Source organism: Carassius auratus, unplaced genomic scaffold (assembly GCF_003368295.1).
Source record: "Carassius auratus strain Wakin unplaced genomic scaffold, ASM336829v1 scaf_tig00008648, whole genome shotgun sequence".
NCBI classification, from domain to species: Eukaryota; Metazoa; Chordata; class Actinopteri; order Cypriniformes; family Cyprinidae; genus Carassius; species Carassius auratus.
Genome location: NW_020523969.1, coordinates 88,688 through 102,543, shown reverse-complemented (window position 1 = coordinate 102,543; position 13,856 = coordinate 88,688). Strand labels below are relative to the sequence as shown.

The 13,856-nt window shown below is 37.1% G+C and overlaps 1 protein-coding gene across 1 annotated transcript in view; it reads right to left on the bottom strand.

The window, feature by feature from the left end:
- The window catches only part of LOC113072240 (butyrophilin-like protein 2), a 30,766-nt gene extending 17,983 nt beyond the window's left edge, over positions 1–12,783 (bottom strand). Inside the window, exons 1-3 of the mRNA XM_026245303.1 lie at positions 12,711–12,783; positions 1,949–2,296; positions 1,509–1,853 (exon numbers count right to left, since the gene is read on the bottom strand). Of these exons, the coding sequence (XP_026101088.1) occupies positions 1,509–1,853; positions 1,949–2,296; positions 12,711–12,762 (745 nt within the window). The 5' untranslated portion in view covers positions 12,763–12,783. The remainder of the gene's footprint in view (positions 1–1,508; positions 1,854–1,948; positions 2,297–12,710) is intronic.
- Between the last annotated feature and the right edge of the window lie 1,073 nt (positions 12,784–13,856).

Below are 13,856 nucleotides of genomic sequence, written 5' to 3'. Positions count from 1 at the left end.
CACCTGTTCTGTCATTTTTACTGATTTGGAGCACTTGTTAAAAACCTGGAGCAAACTTCACTGAGAAGACACTCCAAGTTCACTTGTAGGTTCAGTCCAAAGACACCAATGGTCAGAGAAATGTTTTATTTACTTTCATGGTGTTTGGAATGCTGTATAACGTGTTAAAGATATGTTTAATTGATGTGTAGATTGGTTTAGTAGCAAATTGCAGCATTGACTTGTTAAATGGGTTCTTTATTCCATGTAAAGGCTTAAATGAGTAATTCTTCATAGGATACATGACATCTTTAATTAAATGTTTAAACAATTAAAATTCATTAAATATTTAATTGAAATGTTTAATTGAAATGGTAAAATTTGTTCTCTGTTTTCAAAGGTTTACAACATAATTTAACTAACAACATAATTTAACAAGTCCATATTAAATGATTAATTGACTAATTGATTAAATTGATTAAAGAAAGTTCCAGAGAGAATATGCTGTAACTTTTCAGTTTTTCTTCATTCCTGAATGTATGCACGTAATCTGTAGGCTACATTATGTGCAAGAATGTGTGCTCCATCCATGTGCAGCAATGTAGCAGCAAATTAGTTTCGAGCGGAGATTAACAAACTGTACATCTTACAATATGCTTAAACCTCATGCAATCCCTTATTATGTTTAATGCGTGAGTTGGCATTATTTGTGCTCATGACGGGGCGGTAGCGGAGCGTCAAGTGAAAACAGAAAATCCGCTCATAGCTCTAGACAAAATCACGTCTTACGCTTATATACTCGGTCTCAAACACTTCAGTGCACTTTGAATGGAACATATAGCCTACAATACGTTCACTTCAAACAATCATGGAGGAATATCCTATGATGTCCACTTCACAGGGCACTTACGTTTGAATAGAACAAATGTCTGGAGCCATGAGAGAAACATTCTAAATGTGCAGAGCAGGGGGGCTAGGACTGAAATTGAACCGCTGCTTTAGGTAAGCTGTTACATGGAGAAACGAAACTACTCTGCTGTGCGCACCTGAGACTGTTATTGAAAACACCGCTTTATGCTGGACAGTATTTATTTATCGCCAGTTGTTCAAATCATGGTAATCTAATACGGTTTTAATGATAATAAAAATGTGTAATGGTAATACTAGCCGTGGCGAATTTTATCATGATTTATCGTCAAACCGGTAATCGTCACATCCCTAAAATCGACTTTTTCAGCGTAATATTTACAGATACTAATCCATATCGCGATTTAATTAAAATGTCATGACATACTTTTGATTTAATTCATTAAAAGATTTACACATTCTGTGGATTCCGTTTTGATGACTGGATTCCATGATTCCGTACACGTTTTCCGCATCTCAGAAATCATAAGGCCCTACATCTCTGTGTAAAAATAAGATAATGATGCTGCCATCTTTCTGTCAAATTTAGTTGATTTGACACGGCATGACCCTGCAGCCAATAAATGTCCCACTTTAAAAAGTATGGCACATCTGTTACTCACCCAGTCTCTCCAGTACTACAGTTGCATTGGCTGAAAGTCCCCCAGCAAACACCTTACACATGTAAACTCCTTTATCCTCAGTTCTGACGCTCTTCAGTCTGAGAGAGAAGTTTCCTTTGGGGATTTCAGCAGGGAAGAGCTCAACTCTGTCTCTGTATCGCTCATTTGATGAATGTCCCTCATTGTCTTGGTAGAGCAGAACCTGAATATCTTCATCTGTTTTCGTCCATGTAACCTCTTCAAAGTCTCCAGGTGGGATGTGAGAGTCTACAGAGCAGCTCAGAGTGACGTCTTCACCCACAGATGCAGATATGGAGCGACTCGATCCTGATACTCTCAAACGCTCTGAGAGAACAAACAGTGTAAAAATACATTCTGTTATTAGTTTCTGTAAAATCACAATGCAACTGAAGGAAGGAGCTCATGTTTTCAATACTCACCAGCATTAACTTTTATTTGAACCACAGTCTCACCAGACTCTTGCTGAATGTAAACTTTACATTTATACTGTCCCTCATCTTCAGCTCTCAGATTGTCCAGACGGAGGGAGAAGTTTCCATGTTGAATCTGATCAGTGAAGAAATGAGCTCTATCCTGATAATCCTGCTGCTGGGATTCTGTTCGACTCTCACCGTCCTGATACAGATGAACTAAAGTCTCAGAGTCTGTTCTTCTCCATTCCACTTCCAGATCCTTCACTGATAAAAGTTCATCAACAGAACAGGGCAAAACCACTGAGGATCCCAGAGGAGCAACCAGAGGACCAGAGGGGCCAAGTACAGTCAACCCTGAAAACAATGTTTTCCCCAAAGGGAAAGAGAAAAATGAAATGCAGATAGAAAAATTGATAATAACATTATTAGCTGTCAAAATTTGCTTCCTTATTTTATCTAATGTAGCCTATTATAAAATGATGTACTTTTTAGTTTGAAAGTAAGCACTGATGTCAACTCAATTTCACCAAGGTCCACTAACATAAAAATCTCTAGACTCCCAACTAATTTGTGTGTGTGTGAGAGAGAGAGAGAGAGGTTTAATGTGAATGTGAAATGTGAAATGTGAAAGTGACATTCAGCCAAGTATGGTGAACCATACTCAGAATTTGTGCTCTGCATTTAACCCATTCGAAATGCACACACACAGAGCAGTGAACACACACACACACACACACACACACACACACACACACACACTGTGAGCACACACCCGGAGCAGTGGGCAGCCATTTATGCTGCGGCGCCCGGGGAGCAGTTGGGGGTTCGATGCCTTGCTCAAGGACACCTAAGTCGTGGTATTGAAGGTGGAGAGAGAGCTGTTCATGCACTAACCACCCACAATTCCGTCCGGCCCGAGACTAGAACTCACAACCTTTTGATTGGGAGTCCAACCCTCTAACCATTAGGCCACGACTTTGAACCAATAAATCTAAATAACACTTTAAGGTTTTAAAACAATTTGAATTTGGAGATAATTTTATATCTTATATTAAGTTGTTGTATTCAAATGCTTTTGTGATGGTTAAAGCAGGTGGAGGATTACACCAGTTTAACAAGACTTTATTATTTACATAATACAGTCATTATTCACAACATCAAATACTCGTTGATCAAATAAAAAAATAAAAAATTCAGAACCAACTGGCCCTCATGAATTTCACACAAAACATTTTTAAGACACCAAATATCATCAAAACAGCCCTCATTTTTTATAAGATTGTAATATACAAACTCTATGTTCAACCTTCCAGCTACAAGGTTCTTGAACATTAATTCAGCATCAGTACTAAGACGATTTAGCCCTTGATTCTTTCTCGTCTTCCAAATTGCTAATTTCGCAGTGCCAATCAAGTAATTTAACAAACATGCTTTCCTTCTGATTAAGAATCTGTACATCACACTCCCAATAAACACTTCATCTAACAATTTCTCATCAAATGCTTGAAACCATCTATCAAGAAGATTAAAAAGACCTTTCAACCTATTACTTCTTAAAAACAAATGTTCCAAATCTTCTACCATTCCACAAAATCTACACTCCCCACCCACTGCCGGATTCAGGTGTGCCACGTGTCTGTCTGTAGCTATCGCCCCGTGAATAAGCCTCCACTGCAGATCAGCAGTGCGCTTCTCTGTGGGAGGCTCATACAGGGCTCTCCACCTGTCCCTCACAAGGAAGTCTGGCTTCAACAAACCTGGCCACCTGGAGGCTTTCTGTCCTTTAAGAGAGTTCTGGTATAAAACTTTGACTGTGGAGTAATATATTGCTTTTTTGGATGCAGACTCAAAATATTCTAGCTGCGGGGTTTTAAAAGATAGAAATGACCCCACATCTTCATCTTCATTTTCCAGTTCAATTTTGCTGAAGATGCCTTCTCATATTTTCTAATAATTCCCGTTAAAATGTCAATGTCATTTTGACTTGTGATAAAAACTGTGATATCATCCGCATAGGCAGATAATCACACCCTACTATTACTATTTATGCCAGGAAGTAAAATTCCATTCAGATCTCTCCTTATCCTACACAACAATGGTTTAATAGCCAAACTATACAGTTGTCCAGAGAGTGGGCAACCCTGCCTAATACCCCTTGAGACCGGTATCGGTGCACTTAATCCTCCACCTGCTTTAACCATCACAAAGACATTTGAATACAACAACTTAATATAAGATATAAAATTATCTCCAAATCCAAATTGTTTCAAAACCTTAAAGTGTTATTTAGATTTATTGGTTCAAAATGATCAGACGTATTGCATTCCCAAAAGGTCAGTCATGGACAATCTCTTTTTATTAAGGGATGTAATTGATTTTAACCAATTTTAATAATTTAAACCTGGGTATTCTTTGATTAGACCAAGAGAAAGCATTCGATCGGGTTGACCATGTGTATCTTCTTAACCTATTTGCTAAACACTTTGACAGTATTTTGTAGTCCAAACATACTAGAGAAACTGGTCTCCAATTCTTTAGAAGACCTAGATTTCCTTTTTTTGGAAGCAAAGACAATACAGCTCTTTGGCAGCTTATAGGAAGGGTTCCACTTTTGATGCTTTGAATGAGAACTTCATACAGATCTTGTCCTAATATATTCCAAAAAGCTTGGTAAAACTCAACTGTCAGTCCATCAATACCCGGAGAACGTCCTCTTGATAGCTGTTTCATTGCTTCTGTAATCTCCTGAAAAGTTATTTGACTGTCTAGTGATTTTCTCCCCTCTTCTTCCACCTGAGGTAAATCACTCAGCAACTCAGAAACACTCTCAACGTCACAGTTCTCAGCGTCATACAAGTTTTTATAAAAGTTAGCTGCCAGCTTCTTTATTTCCACCGGGTCTGACGTTACAGTCCAATCAAGTCGTTGAAGATGATATATTTGCTTTTGTTGTGAGCTTTTCTTTTCAAGGTTGAAAAAGAATGATGTAGGAGCGTCCATGTCTTTAATAGAACAGATTCTCGCCCTTACAATTGCTCCTTTCACTTGCTCCTGTAATAACGAGCCAAGTTCTTTCTTTTTCTTGTTCAACAGCTCACTCTGCCCAGTTCCATTATTATTAAAAATAGTACTTTCCATTCTTTGAATATTTTTCTCCAAGCTTTCTACTGCAAACTTCACCCTTGATGTATTATATGAACTGTAATTTTGACAAAATATTCTTATATTTACTTTTCCTACATCCCACCACTGACACATCTTGTAATAATTTAACATTAAGATGCCAAAAAATAATTTGGCTTTGTAATTGTTTTCATATTTAAATCAAATAAAACCAAGTGGTGATCTGAAAACCCAACAGGTAAAATAACAGCATTCATCACCTTATTATTCCATGCTTTATCAATATAAAATCTGTCTAGTCTTGCCCCACTAACCCTATTATCAGATGCTTTAACCCAAGTATACTGTCTAATCCCTAAATTTATTTTCCTCCAAATATCAGTCAAATTAAGCTCTTTTATTATTTTTAATAATACCACACTTGACTCATTATGAGGTTCCTCCCCATTCCTATCAATTATAAAATAACAGTACAGTTCCAGTCCCCTCCAATGATAACACACACCTGATCTCCAATTTTTTGAATAGCATTTTTTAGTTTCATAAAAACCTCCACACACTCAAGCCCAATATTTGGTGCATATACATTCACAAGCACAAACACAGTTCCTTTATATTCTATATGCACTAATAAAACTCTTCCCTTTACAACTTCTTCTACAACTAAAATATTTACATTAATATTTTTTGAGAATAATATGGCTACACCAGAACTCAAATTTGTCCCATGGCTTAGCACACACTTTCCTTCCCACCATCTATCCCATTCCAACTCATTTTCTGTAGTAGAATGTGTCTCTTGTAAAAAAACAATATCCACCTTCTTAATTTTAAATAATTCTGACACCATTGCCAAATTGTTTCCATCCCTACCCCCATTTATATTTAAGGACCCTGCTCTCAAAAACTTCATAAAAAGGGAAAACAAAATAAACAGGACAGAAAAAGAGTGAAAGGACAAAGAAAAGCTGACACCTTGTGTGTTTTAATCATTTTGTGAAGTGTTCGCCTTACTCTTTCTTAACTTCGTTAACCGGAATCTTTTCTGCTTGCTAAGAACCTCATGACTAAAGTTTCTTTGTAACAATTCACAGAAACTATAAATTTCTTTATGTCTGGGAAGAAATCTTTGACTTCCACAGTCTTTCCAAAAGTTGCATCTAGAAAGTCATTTATTTCTTGCAGTGTATATGTGTCCTCCATGATTTGTGAACCAATATCTTGAATTTCAGAGACATTATCATCATCTCCCATTTCAGAACCAGTACACACTCCAACACTGTTAAATACTTCAGAATCATCAGTTTGAACCATTTCAACATTTATTTTATTTTTCCTTTGGTGACATCATCAGTCATCACACTGCTTTCCTCGATTTTAGATACATCATTTTGTCCAATAGAAATCTCCTTTTCCTCAATATCATCGTTCTGATCATTACTGTCAATCAAATCAGCATTAACAACACGTTCCTTTCCTCTATAACCGGAGCTAATACTTTCTCATGACTTGTTTCCTCAGTATTACTCTGAACATGCTCATTTTGTTCCTGAACATCTTCAGCAGCAGCACTATGTTCAGATGTCTCTTCCTGTCTATCCTGGGCCTTATGAGGGCACGCAATCCGTTTATGATTTATATCAAAGCATCTCATGCTGCCAGTGTTAGCGTAAACCATATACGTTTTTCTCTCGTGGCCAACTCTAAACGACACATTCAACTCCGGCTGATTCAAAAACATAAACACTTGCCTCCTGAAAGACATAACGTGCTTCAAAGCTTCGTTTCTGCATCTCAGTGGAAGAGTTCTAATCCCACTCGCAAACTTTCCATATCTCGCTAACGCTCTTTCAATTTCATCAATATGAATGAAAGGGGGAACGTTAGACACGGTGATACGGGTCGTTGGCGTTACCAGCGGTGAAATGGTAAGGAAATCTCCACCTACCACAATTCCTTCACTTATCAGCCGATTTGCTAGTCCCTCCTTCTTTACAAACACCACTACCGCCTTGTTCATCCTCGACGCCGAAGAAATGTTTTCGTATCCGATCATTTCTCCAACCACCAGTAACACATCCTCCACCGTCACGCCTTGAGCAGGCACACACCTGATGCCATGACGGAGCGACACAGGTGACACCAGCACGTCCGCGGCCGCGGGGTGAGACGCCATCTCAGTGCCGCTAAAATTTGTCTTTGCTTCTTTGTTCAAAAAGTATTCCTTCTTCTAATCATCTATGTGCAGTAGAAAATAGAAATACGAAAAAAAAAAAAAAAAAAAACGAAAAAACTCCTGTACTCCTCATGAAACCCTCACACACACCTCAAATGCCCCCAGCGTGCACCGGAAGAGGAAGAGGAAGAGAGAGAGAGAGAGAGAGAGAGAGAGAGAGAGAGAGAGAGAGAGAGAGAGAGACAGACAGCCTGCCTGGCCCTGCTGAAACAGTACTGTGAGGAGTGGACACTGACAGTAAACCTGGACAAAACCAGAGTCATGGTGTTTCAGAAGAAGGCCAGGTCTGAGGGAAACAGATACCAGTTTAATTTATGGAGAAGAAGCCCTGGAGCACAGCAGCTGCTACAATTACCTGGGCATCGAAATCTCAGGGGGCTTCAGTCTGGCTGTGAAGGCCCTAAATGAGAGGCCCGGAGGGCATTTTATGCCATCAAATCACGGTTTGGCCCATTAAAACTATCAATTAATACATGAATCAAATTATATCCCGGAATCATTAAACCAATCCTACTGTACGGGAGTGAAATTTGGAAACCAGTAATAAAGGTAAAAATTGGGACAAAAGTTTAATAGAAAGAACACAATTGGATTTGCAAAAAAACATTCTAAGGGTAAACGGAGTCACTTCTAGCAATGCCTGCAGAGCTGAGCTGGGCTTATTCTGCTTACACATGGAAATACAAAAAAGAGCAGTTCTGGCACCTGGCTCAATCTGACACTCAATCTGTTCAATATAAAGCCCTTTTTGCCAATGAATCCCCACGCCAACACAGTTTATCATCCTCTAAATACAATCATGCTTCAACTGATGAAGGAAACTCAAACTGAGTCTGACTCCAATCACAACCCCAACAATCTGAAGTATAATTATGACAAATTTGACATCCAAACCAAACTCAAGTGTTATTCGGCATTAAATGTAACAGGCAAATTAATTATCAAAGAATTAAAAGAAAGACAAATCCTTTCAAAATATTGACTCAGTAACCATGACTTAGAAATAGAAAAAAGGAAGACATAAAAAAACCCTGGATACAGAGAGAGCAGCGACTGTGCTAACACTGTGACCTGAATCAAATAGAGGATGAGACACTTTCTTCTTGTCTGCCCCAAATACACAACTACAAAACAAATATTCTTTCCACAATATGAAGTATTGTACAGTATAATTTATTTTTTTCTCTGGATGACTAGCTCAAGCTAACTGCAAAATATACACCATACGAAATGGTTAATTAATTTGCTTTATTTGACATCCTTCATTGTATATAATTGTAATTATTATGCTGTTGTTATTTTTATTTCATTGTAATTATTCATTTATTTTCTCTCATATATTACTCTTTTTTTTCTTTTGTGTCTCCTTTTTTACTTTAATGGTGTAATCATATTCTGTATTTGTACACAGCTAGTAACACAAAAGTTATGCCAATAAAGAAACTTGAAATTGAGAGAGAGAGAGAGAGCAAGAGAGTGAATAATGTTCTTTTGGTTCACACTGCATGATTTTAACCCTGATTGTCTGTCACCAACAGTTTTAAATTGTCAACAAATGCCTGAAATCATACGGAAATCGGACGACACCGCAAGTCCACCAAAATGTTTTTCCTGAATGTACCGAGTGTTCAGGCGTTTTTTCTTGGTGCCAGTTGAACGTTCAACTGAGTAAAACGCTCCACTCAGCAGCGTTGCCACTTTCTAGTCAGCCAACCAATTGGAGCCGAGACTAATACAGACCAACCATAAATAGGGTTTCAAAAAGGTGAACATTTCCAGTAAATTGCTGAAATATTACTGAAAGTTTCTGGAAATTTACTGAAAAATTAACAGCCTTCTTGTAGTACAAATGAACAACAGAGTACAAGTTATTATCGCTTGTCTCGGAGTATTCACATCTTTACCAAATTTAATTGCCGTACTACCATTATATTGTTCTAAAAATTAATGCTTGGAGAAACATTTAATTTCTTAATATTCCTGTCAGTGAAGCAGAGTCCTGGAGTGTGAAATGTGTTTTGACTGGAAATAACATCGGAAATTACCTACAGATGAGAGATACAGGGCAAGAGAAAGTTCACTGAGAGGAGTCATAGACCTACAGCCAATAAACGTTCAGGGGGACGAGTCATAATAGACCTACAGCTAATGAGAGAGCAGATACAGGGCAATGGAGAGTCTGCACTCACATTTTATTGAGTTGTCCAGTTATCAAAATGTGTGTGGCAAAGTTGCGTAATGCACTGGACAGTGCAGAGTGAATGCATTTACACTATAGTTCTTATTGAGGGTTAACAAGGGATTAGATGTTGATAATTTATAAAAGACACTTTTGTTATAGCAAGTAACGCCAGGAGAAATTAGGATCAGGTGTTGATGGTTATATATTGACTGGTCTCATTCAGAGTCTAAAGCTGAATAATTATAAAATATTATGAACAAAATATCTATGTATCTACTCTTAGATTTTATGATTTTGATTATTGATGCACTATAAAACCAAAACAAACCCACAGTGGTGATGACATTAGTAACCCATCCAAAGATACTTTCAGCTTTATTATGTTTAATAACAATATCGCCATTTTTACAGTGAGAGAAGGGAATTGGTCTTATAGTATTAGCACTAAAAGATACATAGATATTGTCTGTGCTGGATTTGAGTTTAATCTGTAAGCCAATAGTGTTAAAGTTTACGGCCCATCTTTAAGTGGAACAGGCAGCTTTCGTGACTGATTGTAAAGAATTTCCAGTCCATTACCTGCAGAAACACACTTGACCCAGAGCTGAAGTTTAGACATGCGGACAGGCAGAGGAGATATATAGGAAAAACACAGATGATTTTCTATTTTATATCATACAAATACGGAAATAGCTTCCACTGTTATGCTGATGATACTCAGCTATATATCTCAACGAGATCAGATGAAACTTCCCAATTATCTAAGCTAACAGATATTTATTATTGGACCAAAAAACACTACACAGAATCTTGTAGATTACAATCTGCAACTAGACGGATGTACTGTTACTTCCTCTACAGTCAAAAATCTGGGTGTTATATTAGACAGCAACTTGTCTTTTGAAAATCATATTTCCAATGTTACAAAAACTGCATTCTTCCATCTTAGAAACATTGCCAAGCTACGAAACATGTTATCTGTTTCTGATGCAGAAAAGCTAGTTCATGCATTCATGACCTCTAGACTGGACTATTGTAATGCACTTCTAGGTGGTTGTCCTGCTTCTTCAATAAACAAGCTACAGGTCGTCCAAAATACAGCAGCTAGAGTCCTTACCAGGTCAAGAAAATATGATCATATTACCCCAATTTTACAGTCTCTGCACTGGATACCTATTAAGTTCCGTATCAGTTACAAATTATCATTACTTACCTATAAGGCCCTAAATGGTTTAGCTCCTGAGTACCTAACTAGCCTTCTACCACGCTACAACCCATCACGCACCCTAAGGTCACAAAACGCTGGACTTTTGGTCGTTCCTAGGATAGCAAAGTCCACTAAAGGAGGTAGAGCTTTCTCACATTTGGCTCCCAAAACTCTGGAATAGCCTTCCTGATAATGTTCGGGGTTCAGACACACTCTCTCTGTTTAAATCTAGATTAAAAACACATCTCTTTCACCAAGCATTCGAATAATGTATCTCTTAAATTGTGAGTGTAGTTGCATCTGATCAAAGTGCACTATTATTCATTCGCTTGGGTTAAACTAATTTTAGTTTGTTGGTTCAGCAGCTATACTAATGATGTCTCTGTTTGTTTCTCTGTTTCTCCTGGATCTTCATCCCGTGGTAACTAGGATTTACACAAGCTCCAGTCTGGATCCAGAACACCTGAGAAGAGATGATGCTGACCCTCAGAGGACCCCAGATGATGCTAACCCTGAATCAACAAACAGAACTAACAATTATTGCTACAAGTGTGACTGCATCATATGATAATTATTCATTATTAATAATATTAATAATGTTCATCGTCTGGCTGACTACGTCTTGTATTATTTTTTTCTAAAAACCCTGTCATACGCGCACAAGCTGACAGGCACCAATTAGAAGCTACTACTAAATATTGTAAAACATAATTTTCTGTAAAGTTCCTTTGTAACAATTTTTTTTTGTATTGTAAAAAGCGCTATACAAATAAACTTGAACAAATATCAATGCATATAATTTATAATAATAACAATTATTCTGTTTGTGCCTAAGGTATGAGCCCTTTATTGGAGATCTGACACTGGTCTTGATTACACTGCTGTCATCTTTTATCTCAAATGGGTTTAATTCACTATTATAACTGTGTGGATTATTTATATTTATACACACAAGATTCCCAATATGTGCATGTGCACATTAATTTGTTCTTAACCTCCCCAGCAGAGGGGTTTAAATCAAATGTACAAATCCCTGTGGGTATTTGTCAAATTCAGTTCTGTTTGTTTCTTTTGCACTTCACAAGCAAACAGTGTTTATGAATCATTGACAGAAATTCATTCACTTTTATTGTAATAGAAAATAAAAACAGGTTGTAAAAGCTGGGTCTAATCAGGTAACCAGGAAATATGACCTGATTAAAATGTCAAAGTACAACACAGACAGACACACCTCAACATGACAGTAGCTGACACGAATGTTACCAAACCAATGATAATCAAATCTAAACATCTCTAGCTCTGCTCTCTCTGGACCTTGAGCTTCAAGAGGTGCATCATGGGAAGCATTTAAACACTGCATTTCCTTTACTCTCTGCTCATCCACAGAAATATTCTTAATTAAAAGTTTAGTTGCAAAAAGAAATACATATTTGTTCATTTTGTTAATTGTGTGCCCTTTTTTCACAAACATTAGATTAAAGAGAAAAAATAATTAAAGTACAAACTATTGAATAATTTCAGAATGATGAGCACAAATATAATCATCTTTGACTCTTCAAAATCAAACTTAATAAAAAAAGAGATAATTCTGGTGCATCCAGACCTGTGATACTTTACCGTTTAGCTTAAGTCATCAAGCAAAATCATGCTGAACATACACGAGTAAAGCAGGAGAGATTCATCTAAAGGTGCTCTTAATATCTACTAACTAAAACACATCATTGATTTTACACACTACTGAAGGAGGAGACATGATCTTGTTCTTCACTATTAGGTACAAATAATTACATTTTAATTAAACATTTTGTAACGTAGTCCATATGTAAGAACAAACTCATTTCAAGCATTTAAGCAGAAGCCTCCACAGAAAAGGATTTTTAAGATCATGACCAAAATATATTCAATTCAAATGTGTCCAAAACCTTAACTGATGTTGTAAGTTTGCTGAAATGTTGAGGGAACATAATTAACGAAGTGTCATGTCTTGCCTTTAGAATAAAGAGAAAAACAATGTACATACCGTCAGATATAACTGGAATTACAGTCACAAACATGAACAAAAGCAGCTCCATGTTCAGCTGAAGCAGAGACGATCATCTCTCTGACGTTAAAGTGAAAGTAATCTGCTGCAGTGAAGACAGTATGTTTAAACCTGTACTGCTTTCTTCCTTGTGACTGACAAAGAAATATGAAACTGCAGCTCATCCAATCCTGTTATGATTAAATGAAAAAACATCATGAAGGGTGTAAAAAAAAAAAAAAAAGAAGAAGAAGAAAAGCATCTGTAAAGAGAGTATAATCTGAAACTGCAAATTTTTTTGAAGATCAAAAATTAGCAGAAATTTTACCCTGAATTAAAAATGTGTTAGTTGAAATAATAACATAATTATTTTGCTGATGGATGCTTACTTTGAAAGGTTATATTATTAATTTGCTTGTTTGGACTCTATATGACTGAATCCAGATCTGAATAAACAGAAGCTGGAGAACACCACTGAGCAGTTTCTACATGAGGATCAAGATCTTCAAACCCTAGCTCTAATGTGTGGAATCAGAAGTGTGCATAACAACATCTGAAGAACTGAGGAGGAAAAACAATCAGTCTATTCTGAGAATAACGAAGAAACAAAACCAGACATGTATGAACAAAACCACTGAGAGTTGAGATATTTGAAGTTTACACACAGTCTTAATGTACACAAAACTTTGTGTACTAGTCGCCATACCAGCACTATATAGAGAAAAACATCGGGCCAAAATTATAATAAAAAAAATATATTATTTAAAATTATTTTATTGGTGGCATGTTAAAATTACACTAAGATGACGTCGTTGTCCGCGGCATGTCGTCTGCTGCACTCTTTCTCATTTTTAAATGTTATGACTCTATGTCTGTCCCTAATAATTACAGACTGGAATATGTTGCTGGTTTATGTTTGCCAAACACTGCTGTTAAATATCATCATGGCTATCGACTCTGCCAAGAGTGACACTGGTGTGCCCCGTCGATTTCCCTTCCCTGGCCACTCACACCTCCATGTGTAGCAGGTATGTATTTAGGAAATGATTTTGTGATTCCACGTGCCATGACCATATTTGGGGCTTCCTGCTGCCACGCTCACTTGGTGGTTGGTGCACTATGTGCTTCCCAGTCTGCATGAGACGT